This window comes from Symsagittifera roscoffensis, chromosome 7, assembly GCF_963678635.1.
Source record: "Symsagittifera roscoffensis chromosome 7, txSymRosc1.1, whole genome shotgun sequence".
In the NCBI taxonomy this organism is placed as follows: domain Eukaryota; kingdom Metazoa; phylum Xenacoelomorpha; order Acoela; family Convolutidae; genus Symsagittifera; species Symsagittifera roscoffensis.
The window spans coordinates 54,127,099-54,147,675 of NC_087068.1; the positions used below are offsets into that span (position 1 = coordinate 54,127,099).

At 37.8% G+C, this 20,577-nt stretch overlaps 1 protein-coding gene across 1 annotated transcript; it reads left to right on the forward strand.

The window, feature by feature from the left end:
- Window positions 1-2,572: 2,572 nt before the first annotated feature.
- LOC134851312 (transmembrane protein 272-like) lies at window positions 2,573-19,659 on the forward strand (the record flags this gene model as incomplete). Its single annotated transcript, XM_063867341.1, is given in 7 exon segments — window positions 2,573-2,909; window positions 12,628-12,691; window positions 13,761-13,859; window positions 15,981-16,040; window positions 18,236-18,342; window positions 18,705-18,801; window positions 19,264-19,659. Coding segments are annotated over 7 exon segments (630 nt in total). The 3' UTR covers window positions 19,455-19,659.
- Window positions 19,660-20,577: the final 918 nt, after the last annotated feature.

A 20,577-nucleotide genomic window follows, 5' to 3' on the forward strand; every position in this document is an offset into this window, starting at 1 on the left:
TCTAAAAAGTTGCACCGTCTCCGCTTTGGTCTGGAAAGTCGCGTCGTCTCCGCCTTGGTCGCGAGGAATTCATTCTTGGTCGCGCCGTTTCCGTGATGGTCTGGAAATTCGCGCCCTCTCCGCCTTGATCTGAAAAGTCGCGCCGTCTCCGCCTTGTTCTGGAAAGTTGCGCCATATGCACCGTGGTCTGGGATAACTCCACTCAAATTGGTTAAGTCGCGCCGCGTCCACCATGGTAGCAAAGAATTTTTTCTAGTCCTGCCGTCTCCGCCTTGGTCTGGAAAGTCGATCCGTCTCCACCTTGGTCTGAAAAGTCGCGCCGTCTCCGCCTTGGTCTGGAAAGTCGCGCAGTCTCCGCCTTGCTCGCAAAGAATTAATTCTTGTTCGCGCCGTCTCCGCGATGGTCTGGAAAGTAGCGCCTTCTGCGCTCTGGTCTGAAAAATCGCGCCGTCTCCGCCTTGGTCTAGAAAATCGCACCGTATCGACCTCAGTCGCGAGGAATTTATTCATGGTCGCGCCGTCTCCGCCTCGATCTGGAAATTGGCTCCTTCTCCGCCTTGGTCTGAAAAGTAGCGTCCTCTCCGCCTTGGTCTGAAAAGTCGGGCCGTCTCCACTTTGGTCTGTAAAGTCGCGTCGTCTTCGCCTTGGTCGCGAGGAAATGATTCTTGGTCGCGCCATCTCCGCCTCAGTCCGGAGAGTCGCGCCGTCTCCGCCTTGTTCTGGAAAGTCCCGCTGTATGCACCGTGGTATGTGTTGTCTCCACTCTGATTGCTAAAGTCGCGCCGCATCCACCACGGTGGCAAAGAACTGTCTCTTACTCACGCCGTCTCAGCCTAGGTCTGAAAATTTGCGCCGTCTCCACCTTGGTCTGAAAAGTCGCTCCGTCTCCGCCTTGGTCTGTAAAGTCGCGCCGTCTCCGCTCTGGTCTAGAAAGTTGCGCCGTATCCGTCTTGGTCGCGAGGAATGAATTCTTGGTCGCGCCGTCTCCGCCTCGATCTGGAAAGTCGCTCCGTCTCCGCCTTGGTCTGAAAAGTCGCGCCGTCTCCGCCTTGGTCTAGAAAGTCGCGCCGTCTCCGCCTTGGCTGCGAGGAATAAATTCTTGGTCACGCCGTCTCCGCGATGGTTTGGAAAGTAGCGTCCTCTCCGCTTTGGTCTGAAAAGTCGCGTCATCTTCGCCTTGGTTGCGAGGAAATAATTCTTGGTCGCGCCATCTCCGCCTCAGTCCGGAGAGTCGCGCCGTCTCCGCCTTGTTCTGGAAAATCCCGTTGTATGCACCGTGGTATGGGTTGTCTCCACTCTGATTGCTAGAGTCGCGCCGCATCCACCACGGTCGCAAAGAACTGTCTCTTACTCGCGTCGTCTCAGCATAGGTCTGAAAATTTGCGCCGTCTCCGCCTTGGTCTGAAAAGTCGCGTCGTCTCCGCCATGGTCTGGAAAGTCGCGCCGTCTCCACTCTGAACGCGAAAGTCGTGGCGCTTCCACTACGGTCGCGATGAAATGATTTTTGGTCGTATCGTCTCGGACTCGGTCTGGAAAATCGCGCCTTCTCCACCTCTGTCTTGAAAGTCTTGAAAGTGCACTATTTGGTCGCGCTGGCCCAGACGGTCGCGCCGTTGCTTTATGAGTCGCGCGTATCCACTTTGGTCGAGAAAGCCCTTAAAAACTTTTTTCAAAGTCCCCATGTTGGTCTGGAAAGTAGCGCTGTCTCCATCTAGCTGTGGAAAGTCTGGAAATGGCTAAGTTTGGTTGCGCCGATCACGCAGTTTCCTGAGACGCAGGGTGGCGCCGTCTCCACCTCGGTCGAGAAAGCCCTGAAAAAAAGTTTTTAAGTCCTCATGTTGGTCTGGAAAGTAGCGCTGTCTCTATCTAGCTCTGGAAAGTCTGGAAATGCCTAAGTTTGGTCGCGCCGATCACGCAGTTTCCTGAGACGCAGGGTCGCGCCGTATCCGCCTCGGTCGCAAAAGTCGTACCTTAACATTTTGGTTGCGAAAGTCTGGAATTGGCAACTCTTGGTCGCGACATACCAAATACCGAGTCTGGACATACCAAATATGGTTCGCGATGTTTTGGTTGCGCCACCTCCGCTTCGGTCGCGATAGTCGCGACTGATCATCATGGTCGCAAAAGTTTGGAAATGCCAGGTTTTGGTCGCCAAAGTCAGGACATGTCTAATTTTGGTCTGGAAAGTCTGGACATGGCAAAGTTTTGTCTGGAAGTGAGTCTGGAACCTCGATCCATGGCGATAAACTATCTAAGAAAAAGGCTCAAACTAAACCAGTTTATCAAACTTAGAAATTCAGTGACAGTCACAAATTCAGTTTAAATTCTCATTAATGAAAAAACTTAATAAAAACTGAAACTTCTTCAAATTAAAGTGTCGTCATACTCCTATGAGGCGGACCTAATTTGAAATGAGAACGAACGTCAAATGAGAAAGTGTTCGGAAAATTGACAATAAGTAGAAAACTATTCGAGAAAATCGGTTCAGTTTTGTTATGCAAGATACATGTAACATTAAGATTTGTCCGCATAATTTCATAAACGTAAAGCTTTACAGCCACGTAAGTAAAATGGTGCATTTGCTGTGTTAATAATACTTCTCACACTATATGTTACATTTTTCATATTCAAAACAAGCGTCATCGCTTTAAATTGCTCAAAACGAAAAAAAATCGTTCTGTTGATCATGTATACATACTATCACTACTGTCTCTGATTCGCAAAGACATTACATATAGAAAAATTATTAATCATAGTTAGCGAAAACGTTGACACAAGAACGGGATACAATCTAGCTTAAACTATTTTTCTATTAGTTGTTCAACTAATCAATTTGTAGTCCATTTCTTTATTTATGTAATCTGCCGTTGCTTTATTTCAACCAAAGACGTGAAAAAATGGAAATGATGGTAAGAAATATTTTGCAAATTTGAATGATTGTAAAAAGAGTAAGAAAAGGATAAAAAACAAAACTGCGCTCGTTTATCAGCTTAAATATTTTTCAAAACTCGGACTGCCTTTAAATTGGTCTGAATTTTTTATTGTTGAATAAAATTTACATAAACTAAGAACGCTACGAGGCTAATTTGTCCACTAGATAGTTGTATAATTTAGTGTGTGTAGGTCTCTGGAACTAATTTAAACAATTGAAGTTTTTGTCGAAACGATCAATGAAAACGAAACAACAAAGAAAGGTCAAAGAAAGCGTCCTTTTACGGATTCCGCTCATAATTAACAAAATACACACAGCTTGGCCTCATAATGAAAAAATTTTGCCTGCCTGTACCAAATACTAACCTTTAAGTCGCTGTAAGTAAAATTTTCTGACTAATTAGCTTGCCTCAATTCATTTTTGAACTTTTTTAAGTGCGAGATGAACCTCCTAGCATAGACTTTATAAACGCAGTTAGCCCAAGTTGACCTCCATACACCAAAAATGCGTATCATACAATTCCATACATCAAATTTTTGGAAAATGCTAGTCATACAATTTTCATACATTTTCATTAAAAAGTCATTGAAAAAATTCGAATTAGTTTCTGCCGCTATTTGAACCAAATGAAACAGTGTGCTGATAAAAAAAACTATGTTACTTTTTTCAGAAAAAAATGGTTATTATACAATTTCTATATATGAAAATTTTCTTGATGGAGATAACAAAATTTATTTCCAAGTAATTGCCCCAATTTTTTTTTGTTCTTTTTTCAAATTAAATTTTGTACTCAAAGTAATGTTTTCAAAAAAAAATGTTGCTTGCAAATTTTGTTTTATTTTGTCTGCATAACGTAGTCCTGGATACACAAAAAAATTGGATTTTTCCCGTTTTTCTCGATACTTTTCTTCAAACTGGCTAAATACTCCTAGTTCTTCTGTATGGCATTTTATATATGCCTTGATCAATGTCTGATAACTTGAAAATTTTAACTTCAAAAATAATCATCTCTGAAATCTTCAGGTCGTTTCCAAAGCATTTTTAAATGCTAGACGATCAAACCTTTGTTGACCCTAGTTTTGAGTAAACCAAGGTTTTAGTCGCTGGTGTTTGATCACGAACACATACCAAAAATTTGAGAAATAAAAATATTAAAAAAGCTTATCTTAGTTTTCTTAACATTGGTCGTTTCTATGGAATTGTACAAAACTGAATGATAAGCATTTTTTCATATTTGAAAAGTATATACTAAGCACTTTTGGTCAAACCGGGAGGTCAGTATAAACACACCACTGCGCAAGAAAAAAGACATTTCTCAAACTGAAAAACACATTTCTCACTGATTCATTTTTGTTCAGTTTGTGTTTGAAAGGCCAAATAGGATATACATATTTATGCTTGGTGTTTTTTTAATCAGTCAACTTTTGTCTTCTTACCTACGTGTTTTTGACAAAATTTTTTATACAATCTGAGAAATAATGTTATCCTAAGCTCAAATTTAAAAAGATATTGTACTTGTGATCTTTTATTGTAGAAGTGAAGGCGTTTGCAAATTAGTAATTTTGCCAAATTGGGTAAAAAAAACAACATATTGAGTACTTATGACGCGCGTAAGAAGCATTTTAGAGGCAAATTTGAGCTTTTTTTCCAATTAATTTGTCATCAATTCAACCAAACAAAATATTTCAAATTGGTTTAAAATGCAGTCGAAACATTCAGGACTTTGCCCTGTTTATACGAACAGACTTGTTAGGTTTTAAAATTGATTCAGCTTGAATTCAGGCACGCTATTTCGTTTCTGTACAAAACAGTCCCATTGAAAACATTCCAAAACAAAGCAGTCCGGAAAAATATGACAATGAACGAAAAAACAGTCTAATACAAAACGTTCCGAAAATTAAGAAATTGTTGCTTTATAAAGCCAGTAGGCCGAGAATTGTCCTTTGTTTAAAAAACATAAACAATAAAACAATGCGCGCGTATTGCGGCCTCTATACGAAAAATAGAACAGGCGACTTCAAACCAAACTGCTTTGTATCAGACTGTATTTTGCTTCAACTTATGATTTTCTGGACTGTTTCATATGGGAATGTTTTGTAAAAGCACCCGCACCCAGTAAATTTTCTAACAGATCTGAAATAAAAATTTTCAGATCTAAATTTCAGATCTGAAATAGGTTGTGAAATGTTTAAATGACGCTTGCATACTTGAAGGATTGGTTATTTTGGATCTAATTTCAGGTCTGAAATTTTTTTCTTGGTTATTTCAGATCTGAAATCTCAATGATTCGGACTCAATTTTTGCTATTTTTGATTTTTTTCTAGTTTCTGGTAGCTACTAGAAGGTACATAGCGAAGTCTCAAGTAGGAGACTGTCGAATTATGTTTCCTCAAGCATGAGATGAACATTGGAAATGCATAAGTAGAAAATGCATGAAATGCATGAAAAACAAAAAAAATAGAGGTCTTCAACACAGTTGAACAAGAAATTAAGTTCAAAACACTATTTGTGAAAAATTTCGGAAGTTTTTTTGACCTCTAGCTAACCTAAACATAACTGTGTATAGCAGAAACATCAAAAAAAACTACATGTTTTGCTCGAAATGCATAAATTTTAACCTCACAAAGGATTTATCAGATCTAAAATTTTTCATTGCAGATTCAAATTTTAGATCTGAAATTTGTTAGTTTTTATCAAGACCTGAACTAAAGAGTTTCAGATCTGAGAATCAACTAATAAAAGAATAAGAGAGTTTCAGATCTTGCATAGAAAATCCCATGGGTACGGGCACCGGTTGTATTTAGTCTATTTACTATAATGATTAACCGAAATACACTATTTTTACTTAATGCAGCTCGTGGTGACTGATCAAAAACTTTCTTCAACAACAATTGTTTCAAATGGAAAACAGTTTCAGATAAAAACAAAAAAGTTGTCCAAAAGTGATACGATTAGTCGTGTTCATTGAATATAGAGAGTTGCAAGAACTTGGAACAGACAGAACTAATAAAGAGAGCAATTGACCTAATTCAGAAAACGTTTGCAAGCAAAAGTTAGTTTTCAGACAGAAAATAAGACTCAAGTTCACTCTAAAACTCAAATTTGCATGCAAGAAATGCTCTTTTTAATTATTTCCAGTTCCACTTTTTTTGCTACTTATTGCAGTTTTTTGCTATAATTAGTAGCAAAAAGTTCGGACAGACAGAATTAATTAAAATGAGCAATCAGTGTTTTTCGACGCTTTTTTGCATGCAAAATCTGAAGCCAAACAACCATGAATTTTTTTCAGACCAAATTCAAAATGCGAGATAGTAGATTATCCGATGATTATGCTAGCCTAATTCTTAAATACTGCTATGACTGTCCAGATTTTACCATAAAACATTTCGACGCTTTGGATGCAATTGCCCGCAGTGGTTATAGGTTTTGAGCGAAACTCAGATCTACTTAATGTAAGTATGTGTTGGTCTGTGACCAGTTAAGCTTCTGAAGCAGACCTGCTGCTCTTTAAGCTGTTAACTTCCGGGTGTTGTTCATCTTGCGGAAAGTTGTTGTTGGAAAATTGCTTGTATTGGTGTGAGTCTGTGTCTGTTGATTGTTGTAGAGTGTCGTTTGATGTTGTTCATCTTGCGGAAAGGTGTTGTTGGAAAATTGCTTGTATTGGTGTGAGTCTGTGTGCGTATGTGTCTGTTGATTGTTGTAGAGTGTCTCGGATTAGTTCTTGTATCTTGGGGTTTGTCTGTGAAGCTCTTTTGAGGTAATGTGAGTTTAGTCTTGTTAGTTCATCTTGAATCGTCTTCATCCTGGTGATTTTATGTACTTCCTCTGTTGGTGTTAGTATTGGTAGATGGTAGGCTATTTTTAGTGCTCTGTTCTGCAATCTTTGTAAGTGACTTGTTGATGCGTTTGCCCACGAAGGTGATGCGTATGTGAATCCTGGTAGAATTGTTGATTGGTACAAAAACTTTAAGACTTTGGATTTGATGCCTTTGGCTCGTAGTACTAGTAGAAAATTGATTTTCCTTGTCGATTTGTCTTCAATTCTTTGTAGATAGTCTTTCCATGTCAGGTTGTTATTTAGGGTAACTCCAAGAAATTTAGTGGTTGTTGATGGTTCGATCTCTTCGTTCTGTAGCATTAATTTGCAGTCATTCTTCTTGCGTCTTGTAAAAAGTACAAAGTTTGTCTTCTCCGGGTTCACGTCTATCTTCCATTTCTGGCACCATGCTTCAAGTTTGTTTAGGCCACCTTGTAGTCTGTGTGTTGCATTCTTGCTTGTGTTTGAACTTGTGTAAATTGCTATGTCGTCGGCATATTGTGATATTGTTGTTAGACCTGCTTCTGGTTTGCTTACATAGATGTTGAAAAGGATTGGACTGATTACACTTCCTTGTGGTACTCCTGCACTGGGTGTGAAACTTTCGGCTTTGGCTTGGTGGTATACTACTGTTAACTGTCGGTCTGTCAGAAAACTCTTGGTCCATTTTACAATCCACTTCGGACAGTTGATCTCTAGTAGTCTGTAGTATAAGCCTTCGTGCCAGACAGAGTCAAAGGCTCGTTGCACGTCTAGAAATGCTGCTGCAACGGGTTGCTTCCAGTTATTCTCTTTATAGATTGTCTCTGTTAGACAGAGTAAATTGTCGGTGGTGCATCGTTTGCTTCGGTATGCACTTTGAAAGTGTCCGAAGATGTCGTGATCTTCGCAGTGTACTAGTAGCTGCTCTTTGACAAAACATTCGCAGATCTTCCCGATACAGCTTGTAAGTGAGAGTGGTCTATAGTTTTTGGGATCTTTGTGGTCTTTCTCGGGTTTTGGTAACATTGATACTGTCGCTTGTTTCCAGCCTAAAGGAACGTAGCCACTTCTCAGCGATTGTACTATGATTTGTCTTAGTACTTCTAGTACGTTGATGGGCAGGTTTTTCATCGCTTTGTAGCTAACTTTGTCTTGTCCTGGGGCAGTGTTTTTTCTGTGATTGATCACGTCTTTGAGTTGCTTTAAGCTAATTTCTGTTTGTGCAAAACCTGTCTGTTCCAGTTGAAAGTCTTGGATTTTCGCCTGTGACACCTTGTCATGTACTTCCTGTTCATGCGTTAGAGCTGCCTGAGAGTTTGTTATATTTGTCGTCATGTTTGCTTTGAGCATCTTAGCGAAGTGGTTCGCAGCGTCTTGATTTGTCATTTTCAGTTTACTCGTTCGTTTAGGTCTTGTGCCTGTGAGCTTTTTTACTGCTTTCCAGAAATTCTGTTGTGTTGGTCCTTTGTTCATTTCACTGAGTAGTTTGAGTTGGTTTTCTTCTTCTACTGTCTGTTTTAGCTGTCTGATGTCTTTCTTTGTTTTGTTTAGCTTTGTACACAGGTCTTTGTAGTCATTGGTGTCGTGTTGGTCATATCGTCTCATTTTTTGTTTTTGTCGTTCAAGTTTGTGTTTGTTTCTGACTAGTTCGACTAGTTGTGGGTTCGTGAATTGGGGCTTGTGTTCTTTGAGGCTGCCTTGGTAGCATTTGTCAATGTGTTTGGCTATCTGGTCAGCTTCTCGAGCTAGACCTTCGTCAGTTTTGATTGAGTCAGGGTTGAACTTGTAGTTCGTTACAGTACCTCTGAATTTTCGCCAGTTTGGTTTTGTGCATGTTCTCTTTGGAACAGTTAGTTCGTACTCTGCAATTGTCATGTAGTGATCGCTTGGTGTTGTGTCCGACACTTCAAAGTTCGTGCATAAGCAAGCCATTTTTGGTGATGCAAAGTGTAAGTCTAGGACTGAGTCACTTTGGTGTGTTGGTTCGGAACCGTTCAAGATGAAGTAGTTGTGCATGAGAGCGTCTACAACTCTTCCGTTGCTGTTGGTTGCTCTTGCTTTTGGGTTGACAGATTTGATCTGTGCGTTGAAGTCTCCAACGATGATGTGCTTTGGATCTTTTCCATTGAAAGTCACGTTCTCTATCTCTGCGTTTGGGCTAAGGTAAACACTTGTTACAGTGATACCCATTGTGTTGATCTTGATCGTCTCGCATACTTTTCTGCGTTCTCTGTGGTTTTGGTTTATGTGCTGTGCTTGTTCCAGTACTTGGTACTGTATGTTGTCTCTGATGTAAATTGCCGAGCCTGTGACACTGTCACAGATTGCCGCTGCAAGGTTAAAGTTTTGTAGTTTTGGTGGATGTTTGGTTTTTGTTTCGTTGAAGCAGACTATAGTGATGTTGTGTTTCGCTAGAAGATCTTGGATCTCCAGTTTGTGCTTGTTTATACTTCTGCAGTTGAGTTGTGCTATCTTGAGTCTATTCATTTTGGTTTGTTGTTGTTGTTTTGATTTCGGGAGCTACTATGTCTGCTGCTGCTTGCTTCTCTGTGTGTTTTTGTATTTTGTTTTGCTTTTATGTTTGATGTTAACAGCTCAGTGAAATCTATTTTCTCGAATTGAGTTCTAACTGCATTGCTGACTGTTTCGTTAATTTTCTCACATGATTTAGCGACAGCTTTGGTGATTGCATCGGTTATCTTTTCGTCCATGGCTTTTTGCACTGCTTTTTCGACTTGATCGGCTATTGTAGTTTCAACAGTTTCTTTAATGTACTGCTGTATGTCCTCTTTGCTCATGGTTGGTTGTGGTTTGACTGCTTGAGCGTAGTTGTTTTGCACAGTTCGTTGCAGATGTTTGACTGCTTGAGCGTAGTTTTGCACTTTTGGTTGTGCTTTTTGGGCTTCGACTTGAGCTGTCTTGTAAACCGGGCATCCTTTGTACTGCGCCGGGTGTTCGCCTCTGCAGTTGATGCATTGAACTTGCTGCTTTGGAGTTTTGCAGTCTCTGACTGCATGGTTGTCGCCACATCTGAGGCATCGTTGCTGGTTCGGACAGTTTACGGCCATATGGCCGAAATTTTGGCATTTGTAACACTGTGTTACTCGTGGTTCTGTTTTGGATGCTTCGCATCGTTTTCGTTCGTTGCAGATGTAGACCCCAATGTCGATTGCCTTTCTGCAGGCTAGGTCATCATCTGTGAAAACTCTGATGAGTTGTGTTGGCTTGTCTAGGCTTCTGCTTTGGATTCGGAAGAGCTTTGCTACCTTGATGTTGTTGATCTCCTCAAGTTCAGATTGGATGTCAGCTTCGCTGAGTTGTTCACTGACTCTTGAGATAACAAAGCTGGAAGTTTGTTTCTTGTTGGGTTGATTTGTCTTGTGTTGTCTGCCTCCGATTTTTACTTCCGTGTCGGGAAACAGGTTTTCGAGGTTGGTTTGGGTGATAATTTGGGCTATTTGAGGCGATTCAGGCTTGATTGAATAGCCTAGGCCAGTCTTGAGGTCCCTGGTTTGACCAGGATATTGTACTTTAGTCAGGTTACGTATTGATTTGGTGAAAGTCATTCGGCTTGGAATTTTGTCTTTTGCAAAGCTTATGTAGATAATGTTCGTGAAGTGTTGCTTTGAGCTTGTGAAGGGTCTTTTGTTGCTTTGAGCTTGTGATTCTTCCGCTTTGCGTTTTCGATTAGTTGCTTGACTTTGCTCCATTGTCGGTTGCCTTTTAGGCGAAGCGTCATCAAGATTGTCTTGCCAGTTTTCTGAATGCATTGTCGGTTGCCCTTTGGGCACATTCTTGAACTGTTGTCGTTTTACTGTGTTGTAAGCAGCATGTTGATCTTGGTTTGGTCCCATTGTCAGTTGCCTTTGAGGCGAGGCCTTTCCTTGATCATTGCTTGTTGGTGTCAGGCTTCCTTCGATTATTAACTCGGAATTAGATTCGTCGTCGCTTTGGTCGTAGTTTGCGATTGCTGATGCCATTTGGGAGTTAAGGGATGATGGCATTGTGGGGGGGGGGGGAGTCTCTTCACTCACTATGTGAGCCGGACTGCTCCTTCTTGCACCGGAGTGCTCCTTCTTCACTCACTATGTGAGCCGGACTGCTCTTGTGGGGGGGGGGGGGGAGTATCTTCACTCACTATGTGAGCCCGACTGCTCCTTCTTGCACCTTCTTCGTCTTTGTCCTTCCTTTCTTCCTCTTTTTCCTTCCTTTCTTCCTCTTTGTCCTTCCTCTTCCCTCTAGTCTCTTTCTTCTTGCACCCTCTTCGTCCTTCTGGGCACTTTCTCCTTCCCTCTAGACCCTCTTCCGTCGGGTTACTCTTGGTAGGTCCAACAATAACGACAGAGTAGAGGTTGTCCAAGTAAGCAATTGCAGACCCGGTCGCAACGTATCTCTGTCTCCTAGAATGCTAGCACCGCTTTCGCAATGTGTCGCTTAGACTAGGGTGTTATAGGGACCAACCAACTTCTAGATCTGCGTTCGTGACACTCTCTCGGAGGGACAAAAAGCCAATCAGGACTGCGACCGATCCAAGTCAGAACCCAGGTTGGCTGCGCACCGTTGGGTTTGCAAGTGCCGGTTTGGGACTTGGTTCCAATAGCACCTTTATACAGGCTTTATCGGCCGACTTATGACTCTTGAAAAAGAGTGCTTTCCTGGGGCAGTTGTTTCCTTGGGTGTAGTGAAGGCAGTGTAGAGAAGCTCTTGTACATCAGATTGTTGGGTTGTAGATTGTGTAGATCGGTTGTCATCTAGTGGTGTTGTCGTTGTGTTGTCGAAACTCAGATCTACTTAACAACCCCCCTTATTGTATCTGCTAAAGAATCTCCACCCCTGAAATTAAAAACATAAATTCGCACAAGAGCTTTGTGTGTAAATTCTGATTTTGCTGCATTCTGATTGGTCGAAAGTTCGCTGCAGGTAATCTTATTAACGATCTCCTCCTCTTTCCTAAAAGAGGATTTGTTAAGAAGATCCCGTAAATCTGCTTTAAGAAATTTCGACGTTATGTTAATTTCAATTTTAGTTTCCGTTGATGTCTAGACAGTTGCTCTTTTTAATTATTTTTATCTGTCCGAACTTTTTGCAACTATCTATACTTTTGCAGTTTTTTTGATAGGGACTGAACTTATTTGTGGGAATATCCCAAATACAGTGCTGATTTAAATTATCCGGACAAAACGAACAAAACTTGAATTTTCAAACACCTTTTTCTCAAATTGGGTTAAGGTTAGACAAAAAGTGAAGAGAACAAAAGTTGCTTAGAATTTGGTCAGAATTATTATGGTGCATTTTTTGCTCCGAAATTCTCAACCAAAATTTCACCCCAAAAATGGGTCATTTTGGCTGTTTTTATTTAATCAATAAATACGAGATCAAATTTTTCTAGTTTTCATGGGCTCAAGGATGCTAAAATATTTCGCAGCTAGGCAAAAAAGGTTCTGTTTTCCTCAGAAAAAATGTGTTTCAGGCACGCGGTTATCAAAATACATGTATCCAAAACAGTCATTTAACAGAACATATATCACTTTGTACAATTGTGTCTATATTGCCCAGGAACCGATTTCAATTTTTGATGGCGCATATCTGTGCTAATTTAGAGCTAGATTTTTTGGAAATAACAATCTTATTTCCTCTAAATTTTGAAAAGATGAAAAATTATATTATAATTAATTAAACCGATGCGCGATAGCAATCCTTGTTTCAAGAATTTGTGAAATTAAGATTGTCATAATTTGATTAGACTTTAAAAGTTTCTACCTATCTAAACTGATCCATTTCAGCAAAAGATCGTAATAAGATTCTTTTACTTGCTCGGGTGTATATTTAATCGGTAATTTTCGCCCTTTGGAGAAAAGTGATTGTTTCAAGTAAACTTTTTGTTTCCTTTTGATAGAATTATCAAAGTATCAATGCTGGCTATCAAGAAGAAGGGCTGCCGCAGTACCAGGAAGATGAAGGTATGGTTGCTTTCTTTAATCTTTCTTTTATATCTGTGTTGTTTTTGTGTGCCTTGAAGTTGAACTGTTCCTAGAACAATAGATGGGCAGTTTAGAGACTAATTAACAGTTTCACTAGCTCTACCTGATAAAAATTTCAATGAAAAATTTCTTATCACGGAAATTTGGTCACCGTTTTTTCTCAATGATGTTTTTCGAAGTTTTTCGAAGTTTGTTTGGTAAAAATCAAATCAAAAATGAAAAGGTTGTAATTTGACAACAATTCAAAGTCATTTGATTTCATTGCGATACCTGACTTTGTGTGGCAGGAAGCTTAAGAAAAACAACACATATGAAAACGGGTTGAATTTACATAAATTAAATTCGCTTTGTTAAAAAAAAGTAACACAAACTGATTAGGCTATTCCAAATATATTTAATCTAAATTTACTTATTTGTTTCAACCAGTCGATACCACATAGCATTGCTGTTTATCAGCTGCAAGGAAGGGGCAAGGGTAGCCAATTCCCACTGGCTGCTTGAATCGAAAAATTGGCTCAAATTTTTTCCAATCTTCCTGGCAATGATGAAAAACACTTGTTCAAGCATCCTGACAAACTCTAAATAAAAAAAATTATGAAAACAATTTATTTTTAAAGATTGATTTGAAAAACAGCCTGAAAAAAAACATCATAAGAATGTTGGAAGGTTACTGAAATACAATCGAAGAAATATATTGCTAAACAGGACTTTTGAAAAAATCAGACAAAATTATGACTTTACTGTCACATAATCACCCCACTTGAAGATGAATTCAACGGTGTAACGAGTGGTTTTAGAAAGTTGAATATCAATACTAAATTTGTTTGTCATAGACTACTCAATCCGCATTCCCTGCTGACCCGAAAATATTTTTAAGGGGGAAGCGCGCGCCGAAAAAACGCAATTTTTGTTAAAAGTTTTACAAAAACAACTTTTTGGCCTGTTTTTTCAAGAAAATGGTCAAAATTTCGAAAATCCGCCTAGATCCGCCCCTACCGGTAGGCTGAGAAGAAGAAAAAGAGCCCTACTAAAATTATGGTGATTTTAGGTCCTGACGCACCTCCGTCTTACAACTCAATTTTTGGGGAGTCGGGCGAGGACAAGGTTTCATTCGTCAGGAAAGTAATCATAATTCTTATGGAAACAAGTAAGTTTTCAATTGAATTTAACCCAGAGGGCATGGCTTTTTTCAGGTTTCCATTTAAGTTAGCCATCTAAGTTACTATACAATGTGCTCTAAAAATATTCACACCGCGCAATTTGCATGTAATTAAAAGAAGTTTCACTGATTCTCACTAACGCGTTGAAAAACAGTTACAGAATTAAAGGGAAAATTTCCTTGCAAGCAATTCAGACAAATAGTATTCTAACTTTGCGCACTGATCAAAATGATTTAAGATTGATTTTACTGGAAAAAACTGAAAAGATTAAATTCAGATCGATTTTAGATTGACAAAAGATGTAGAAAAAATTGAAAAAATTAACTTTGATTTCAATCAGTTTAAAATCAATTAAAGTTAATCTTAAATCCAGGCTATTAACTTTGATCCAAACGAATTTTTTTATTTTTAAATCGATTTTTTCAGTCTTCATTTGTCTTTGGTTTTAGGGTATTTAATTTAAACTTATATCGATTTGAAAAGATTTCGTTGTTATTAGATATTTGTTTCGAGCTTACATTGCATTTATAGTTTAATCGCTTATCAATCATTTTCTATCCCCTATCCACGCTACAAAAGTATCATAGATCAGATTTCTTTTGACCATTTTCTGGATTTGTTATACAGGTTTCGGAGCACAAAACCCACGTGAAAGTAACCATTTTCTTGGTTTTTTTCTTAAGTTTTGCTCAAAACTGTCATTCAAATGATAACTTCTAGTACTTCATTGATAATTTTGATCTCCAAATCTGATTAGCATCGACAATTTTCTTGATTTGTTACATAGGTGTTTGCTCAAAATCTGATTTACAATATGATCTTCTACATTTTGATTACTTTTTTGATCTAAATCTGGTTTGTATTGACGTTTTTTAAATCTCAATAACATCCTGCAAGTCGTTTTATTTTTTTAAACTTTCAGGAAAAAAAAACATTTCTAAAGCATATTTTTGCAGTTTTAGCGAAGTCTTTGAATTATATTGATTTGAAATGGACTTTTTGATACTAAAACTGATCTCTTCAGGGGTATTTTGAAATGAAATAGATTGAACGTTAGCCAACATCGGATGGATTTAAGTAGGATTCGGATTTGTTTTAATGGATAGGAAAATCCATTTAGGTCGACTTAAATCTATTTTTAGACACTTAAACTGATCTCAAAATTTAAATATAATATCGATTTACACAATCTTTTTCATTTCCTAAAATATACATTCTCACTTTCCGAACACCGATTCAATTTAATGCTAAACAGTTTTCTCAGTGCAAGTGTCCAATTTCAAATAGCTTCGAACGGCTCTATTATTAAACAAGCAAACTTTTTCATTGCGTCTCCTTTCTGACCATTCTTTTTTTTTTCATTTTGCTTTCAATTTTTTTATGGTTATTTTGATATGTGATACTTTTTCACAGTTTCGGTCTGTTTAGATGAATGATAAAGCGCTCTCAAAATGGTCCGTAATTATAAAACAGAACAATCAAAACTGAATTTAACTATAATCTATGTTTCAATTTTTTTGGAAGTTTCAATAACGTTAATTTTTGTTTCTTTCCATTCTAGCTAAGCCAGACTATTTGCAAACTCTAATCGCAAAATATATTTTTTTAAATGTTTTGGGGTTGATTAAAATTGACGTCCAACAATTGACATTCCAGCAACGTTCTAGAAGACTAATCTGGTAAATCTGTATGAAAGAATATATTTTTGCTTTATTAGAAAGAAGGTCATTTTTACTAAGCAAAACTCAAATTCTTTGCTTAAAAACAAACTTTAAACGTTTTGCCCAATTTGTGGAGATGTTACATTTCATGTAACGTTTTTGGGCTGAGTTTTCGTGCTTCTTTTGATATAGTTTTCTTGTCAATTAATGGGTTAACCTTACCGTAGCTCTCAATTAGGTAAGAAAACGCCAAATACGGTTCCCAATACCGCAAAATAAACTGCACCGGATTAGATCTGGTGAAATAATTAGCTAATTTTATTTTTTTTGTTTAATCCTAGCCCAAAGCCCAATTTCAGGAAAACGCTTTTGAATTTTCAAATTTTGTTCCTTTTTTCTTGATAATTCAAAACAGCGCAATAATTGAAAATGTTTTGTTTATTTCAGTTATTCTCACAGTGTCTGTGGTACTGTTGCTGTCCATCCCAATCACTATGATTGTCATTGGTAAGGTCACAAAAAAAACTATATCTCAGTGTGACCCGAATGTGGACTTTGGGGAAAGCAGATCGACACTTTCGCCACTAGAGGCCAAATGTGTCACTAATTTCAGAAAAAAAACGTGAAATCTTTTTTAAAAATGTTTCTTTGTAGGCTATAAAGATTAAATCGTTATGAAAACCAGCCGAAATTTCAACCAGCCAAAAATACATAAGTGTTTTATAATAGTTATGTAACAATTATGCAACAGCTACAAAAGTTATGGAAACTTCATTTATATGATGTAACTTTTTAGCTGGCTGATATACTATGCGAATTTTTAGTTGGTTTATACTTCTGCTGGTTTGTTTACTCGCATAGGTAATACTTCAGCTAGTTTGTTTGCTCGCATAGATTAATGATCAGTAGGGAGTAAAAACGTGTTTTATTTTGCAAAAACATTTCATAGGCTCTTTAGAGTGTTCCAGGCCTCTTTCTGTAAATTCCAAGTTTGATTATTTTTTCTTAAATAAAAAAAAGATTTGAAACTACGCATGTGGACGATTTTAATCATTTTCAATAGATCTTGAAATTTTCTATTGCAGCATCACAGCTTAAGCAAAAATAACACATCCAATGACACAAAGAAAAATCGTGGAAAGCGCGGTGAGAAGAGCATTGAAAAAAATCATTAAAAAACCAAAAAACAAAATTTTTTCTTGAAAACCAAAGTTTGCCTGCGTTGAAACTGCCGTCAAAAAAATCAAAATTTTGTTTACAGGCTACCGCTTCAGTTCTCTGTGAAAAACTCTTGCGCCCCAGTTTATAGCTCACCAGTTTTTTTTTGGATTATTTCTTCATCGGGCAATTTTTTTTTGGATTATTTTTTCATCGGAATTGCATTTTCTTCAAGCTCAGTTGCTGGTGAGGCGAAATTTGGTAACATGCAACAGTGCGTCACAGGTGACAATTCGTAACAGGCGACAGTCTGTACCAAGGCATTGGTGCTCCGCTGAGCTCCGCTGCGCTTTCATCCTTCATAAGAGGAACACTACGCGTGAATCAGTGTTCTCTGCTTATTCTACTATTACCAATTGTCGCTTGTTACGAATTGTCGCCTCACGTCAGTTTTCGTCAGATTTAAACTCCAGGAAAAGCTGCAACGTTTTTCAAAACCTGGAGCTGAAAAAATGTTTTCTCACAAAATTTATCCTTCAAAGCATACAAACTCCCCTCCTTCAAAACATACACATACGTACTAAGGAAAAATATTTGCTCATACGATGCCGAAAGATGCTATAGAACCGATATAATATAAGTCGAAAGCTTTGAAACCGATAAAGTGAAAAAAGTTAAAAAGAACAAAAAATGAATACCCAGGTATTTTAAAAGCTGAAAAGCTCAAAATTCGTCTATTGATTGACAAATGTACAGATTGGAAGATCATGTGAACAAAGATATTTACGGGGGGGGGGAATCTAGTATTCATAATACGAGGCCAAACTGTGCACTGGATAGGCGCGTAATTTTGTGTCTGTATGTTCGTGGATTCCAGAGACAAATCTTTTAACATATTCCAAAATATAAGCAAAACTGAAGTGGAATCCGCAAACAAAAAGCGGATTGCACTTACAATTTGGGGATTGCGCAACAGCTCATTGTAACTATACACATGTCTTATTATTTGTTTGTGGATTTAACAAACTGCTCTGGATTCCGCAAATACAGTTGCAGATTCCTCAAATTCGCCCATATATGGAACGGTTTTGAGCGGTACAACAATTTAAGTATTCGTTTGTGGAAACCAAAAAGGCGAAGAACATCAAATAAAAGTAGCAATCTTGTGGATTCCGCGACAAATCTAATTTTGGCTTGTTGCGGAATCCGCTTACAATGCACAAAATGCACAGTTTGGCCTCGTAACGAATCAAGAAGTTGCAACGCTGCTTATGATCTGAACAGATTTTTTTTAAATTAAAATCTAAGATCTTATCTAAAAATTATCTTCAAAGAAAAAAGTCAAAAGTTGAAGAAAAAAACATCTGGCACAACTAATTTGGAAGAAGAAAATGAAATTGTTCAAATAAAATTGGTTTTATGCAAGAGTTTACAGAACAAAAAACGAACTTTTATATTATTAGACCAGTTAAAGTTTTTTTGGACTTTGTTCGAAAAGCATTTATGTTTGAATCTAAATGTTTTACACCTGACTTCGCCACTAGGAGCAATTAAACTTGACGACTGTCCCGTAGAGAAGTTCATCCCGAAGTGGCTCCTGATTACCGGTTGTTTCTGTCTTCCCCATAATCTTCACTATTTGGGACGGCAGGTTCTTCTTCAAGTTTTGTTTTTTTTTGGTATGCGAGCCTGTTTTAGTTGATAAACTATTGAAACTGATCATACATACTGTTCATTTTTAAAATGTATTTCTCAAAGTTTCTGCAGAATATCCAAAAATCAAGCCTATTTTGTTTATTAAAAATTTGAAATTCCTTTTACAGACTGTTCATTTTAAAACTTTCAAAACGCAAACAAGTCTATTTTTTTGTAAACAATTGGAACTACTTAAGCACATTTTTTTGAAAAGTTAATTATTTAAGTTTTCTCACTACTTAAATATACTTTTTTGGAAAAAAAAATTTCACATTTTGAGTTTTCTCAAAAAGTCCAAAAACGATAACTGTGTTTTAGCTGTACAACAAAACGAATAACCAAGACGGCAAGAATGCGATCAAAAACACACTTAAGTGGATTTTATATCTCTTCTTCTTCGCATGGTTCATTGCAGGTCACATTTTTACAATCTAGAATATTTCTTCCAAAAAGTATAATATATTGATGTTTAAGATTTTAAAGAATTAATTCAAGTAGTTTCACGCATTTTTGAATTTTTTAAAACATCAGCTGGAGAAACTCGTCGCTTTTATATCAAATAGCTCTTTTGTTACTACATAAAAAATGCCAAGTTTGTAATTGTGGATATGGACATAGCTAGAGAGATCTTTTACTTTTATTTATCAAATCAGCTATTAAACTACATAATTTTTTTTAATAACAAAGTACCACAGCACCGAAATCAGTAGTAGGTATTTGGAGCAAGATTTTGAGAAAAAAACGAAAGTTAGAATTTTGCGGCTAAGCCAACCCGCGCCATGTTCCCTCAACCTCCCCCCCCCCCCCCCCCCCCCACCCCCCCCCCTTCTCGGAGTTAGATGTGCCCAAATACCTACCACTGAAGTTTGTGTTTCAGGAAGTGTCTGGGTGTTCCGAACATGTAGTGATGTGTCATATACAGAAGGTTCCGAGCATTATTGCGACCCTCTGGTGTTTGCGTTTTCGTTCTGGACTCTAATGATCGCCTCATTATGCCTGGGCATGGGCTGTATCTATTACTACTGGCCACTAAGTTTAGTCCTAAGAAGAAGAGCCGCTGATTCCTAAAATTACCAAGAAATAGATACCAAACTGTAAATAAGACTTCTAATTTGGACTTGAAAATATTTTTTGACGGAAGAACAAGGGACTATTCAAGACTTAATTTGTCTACTACAAAAATTCTCACTCCTCATACCTGAAATTGCCTGGATGTTTTCATAATTAGAATTAAAATCTACTTCACGAGAATGTAAATTAATACTTGTTTTTATGAGTAATTGCTATTACTGCGCCGTGATGAAACAACACCGATTGTGTAACACATCCAAAAATTGTTTTCGTTTGAAGCGAATAGAAAACACGCGTCACCTAATAATAAAGAAGACTGCTCCTATCAGAGCAAAGCCCTGAATGTTCCGACAGCTTTTAAGGTCTATGGAGCAGTGATAACATAAAACATTGAATTTACATTGAGTTTTTTTTGTAAAAATCATTTCCCATACGGCATCTAAAAACAAAGTGATAGATTTGGCTCTCAAAAACAAATCGATTATAGCAAATAAGCTTCCTTCAACCAATTCGAAACAATTTCTAAGACGGATTGAATTTCCACTTATGCGTTAATAGCGCGAAATGGAAATATATCGCGCGTTAATTGTCCCAAATTGGCTAAAATGGCAATCTTAAAACCCCCTTAAGTTTAAGGAAATTTATCACAGGTGAAACATGTTTTATAATTTAAGCTCAGGAAAAAAATGGCTTTTGTATGATATAAAAACTTTCCGTCAACAATGGCTAGTTAAAAAGTCGAAAATAGTCATAAGAAAAAACCCTCCCCGAGCACAAATATTCCGTTAATTTCGTTACGAATGTCGGAGCAATAACTACCACTATCAACAAAAGTTCAACTAAAAAAATTTTGATTCGAGTAGTTTAGTTAAAACTATCCATTATTCGACTCACATTACCAGGCCAAACTGTGCACTGGATAGGAGCACAATTTTGTGTCTGTATGCTCCTGGATTCCAGAGACAAGTCTTTAAACATGTTAAAATTTTGACGGAACGATCATAGAGAAGGAAAGATCAAAAGAAGAACAAAAGGAGCGTTCTTGTTGCGAAATTCGCTTACAATGTTTTCCAGACAAAAAATTTTGTAAAGATTTTTTTTTGTAGTTTCGAAATTTTGC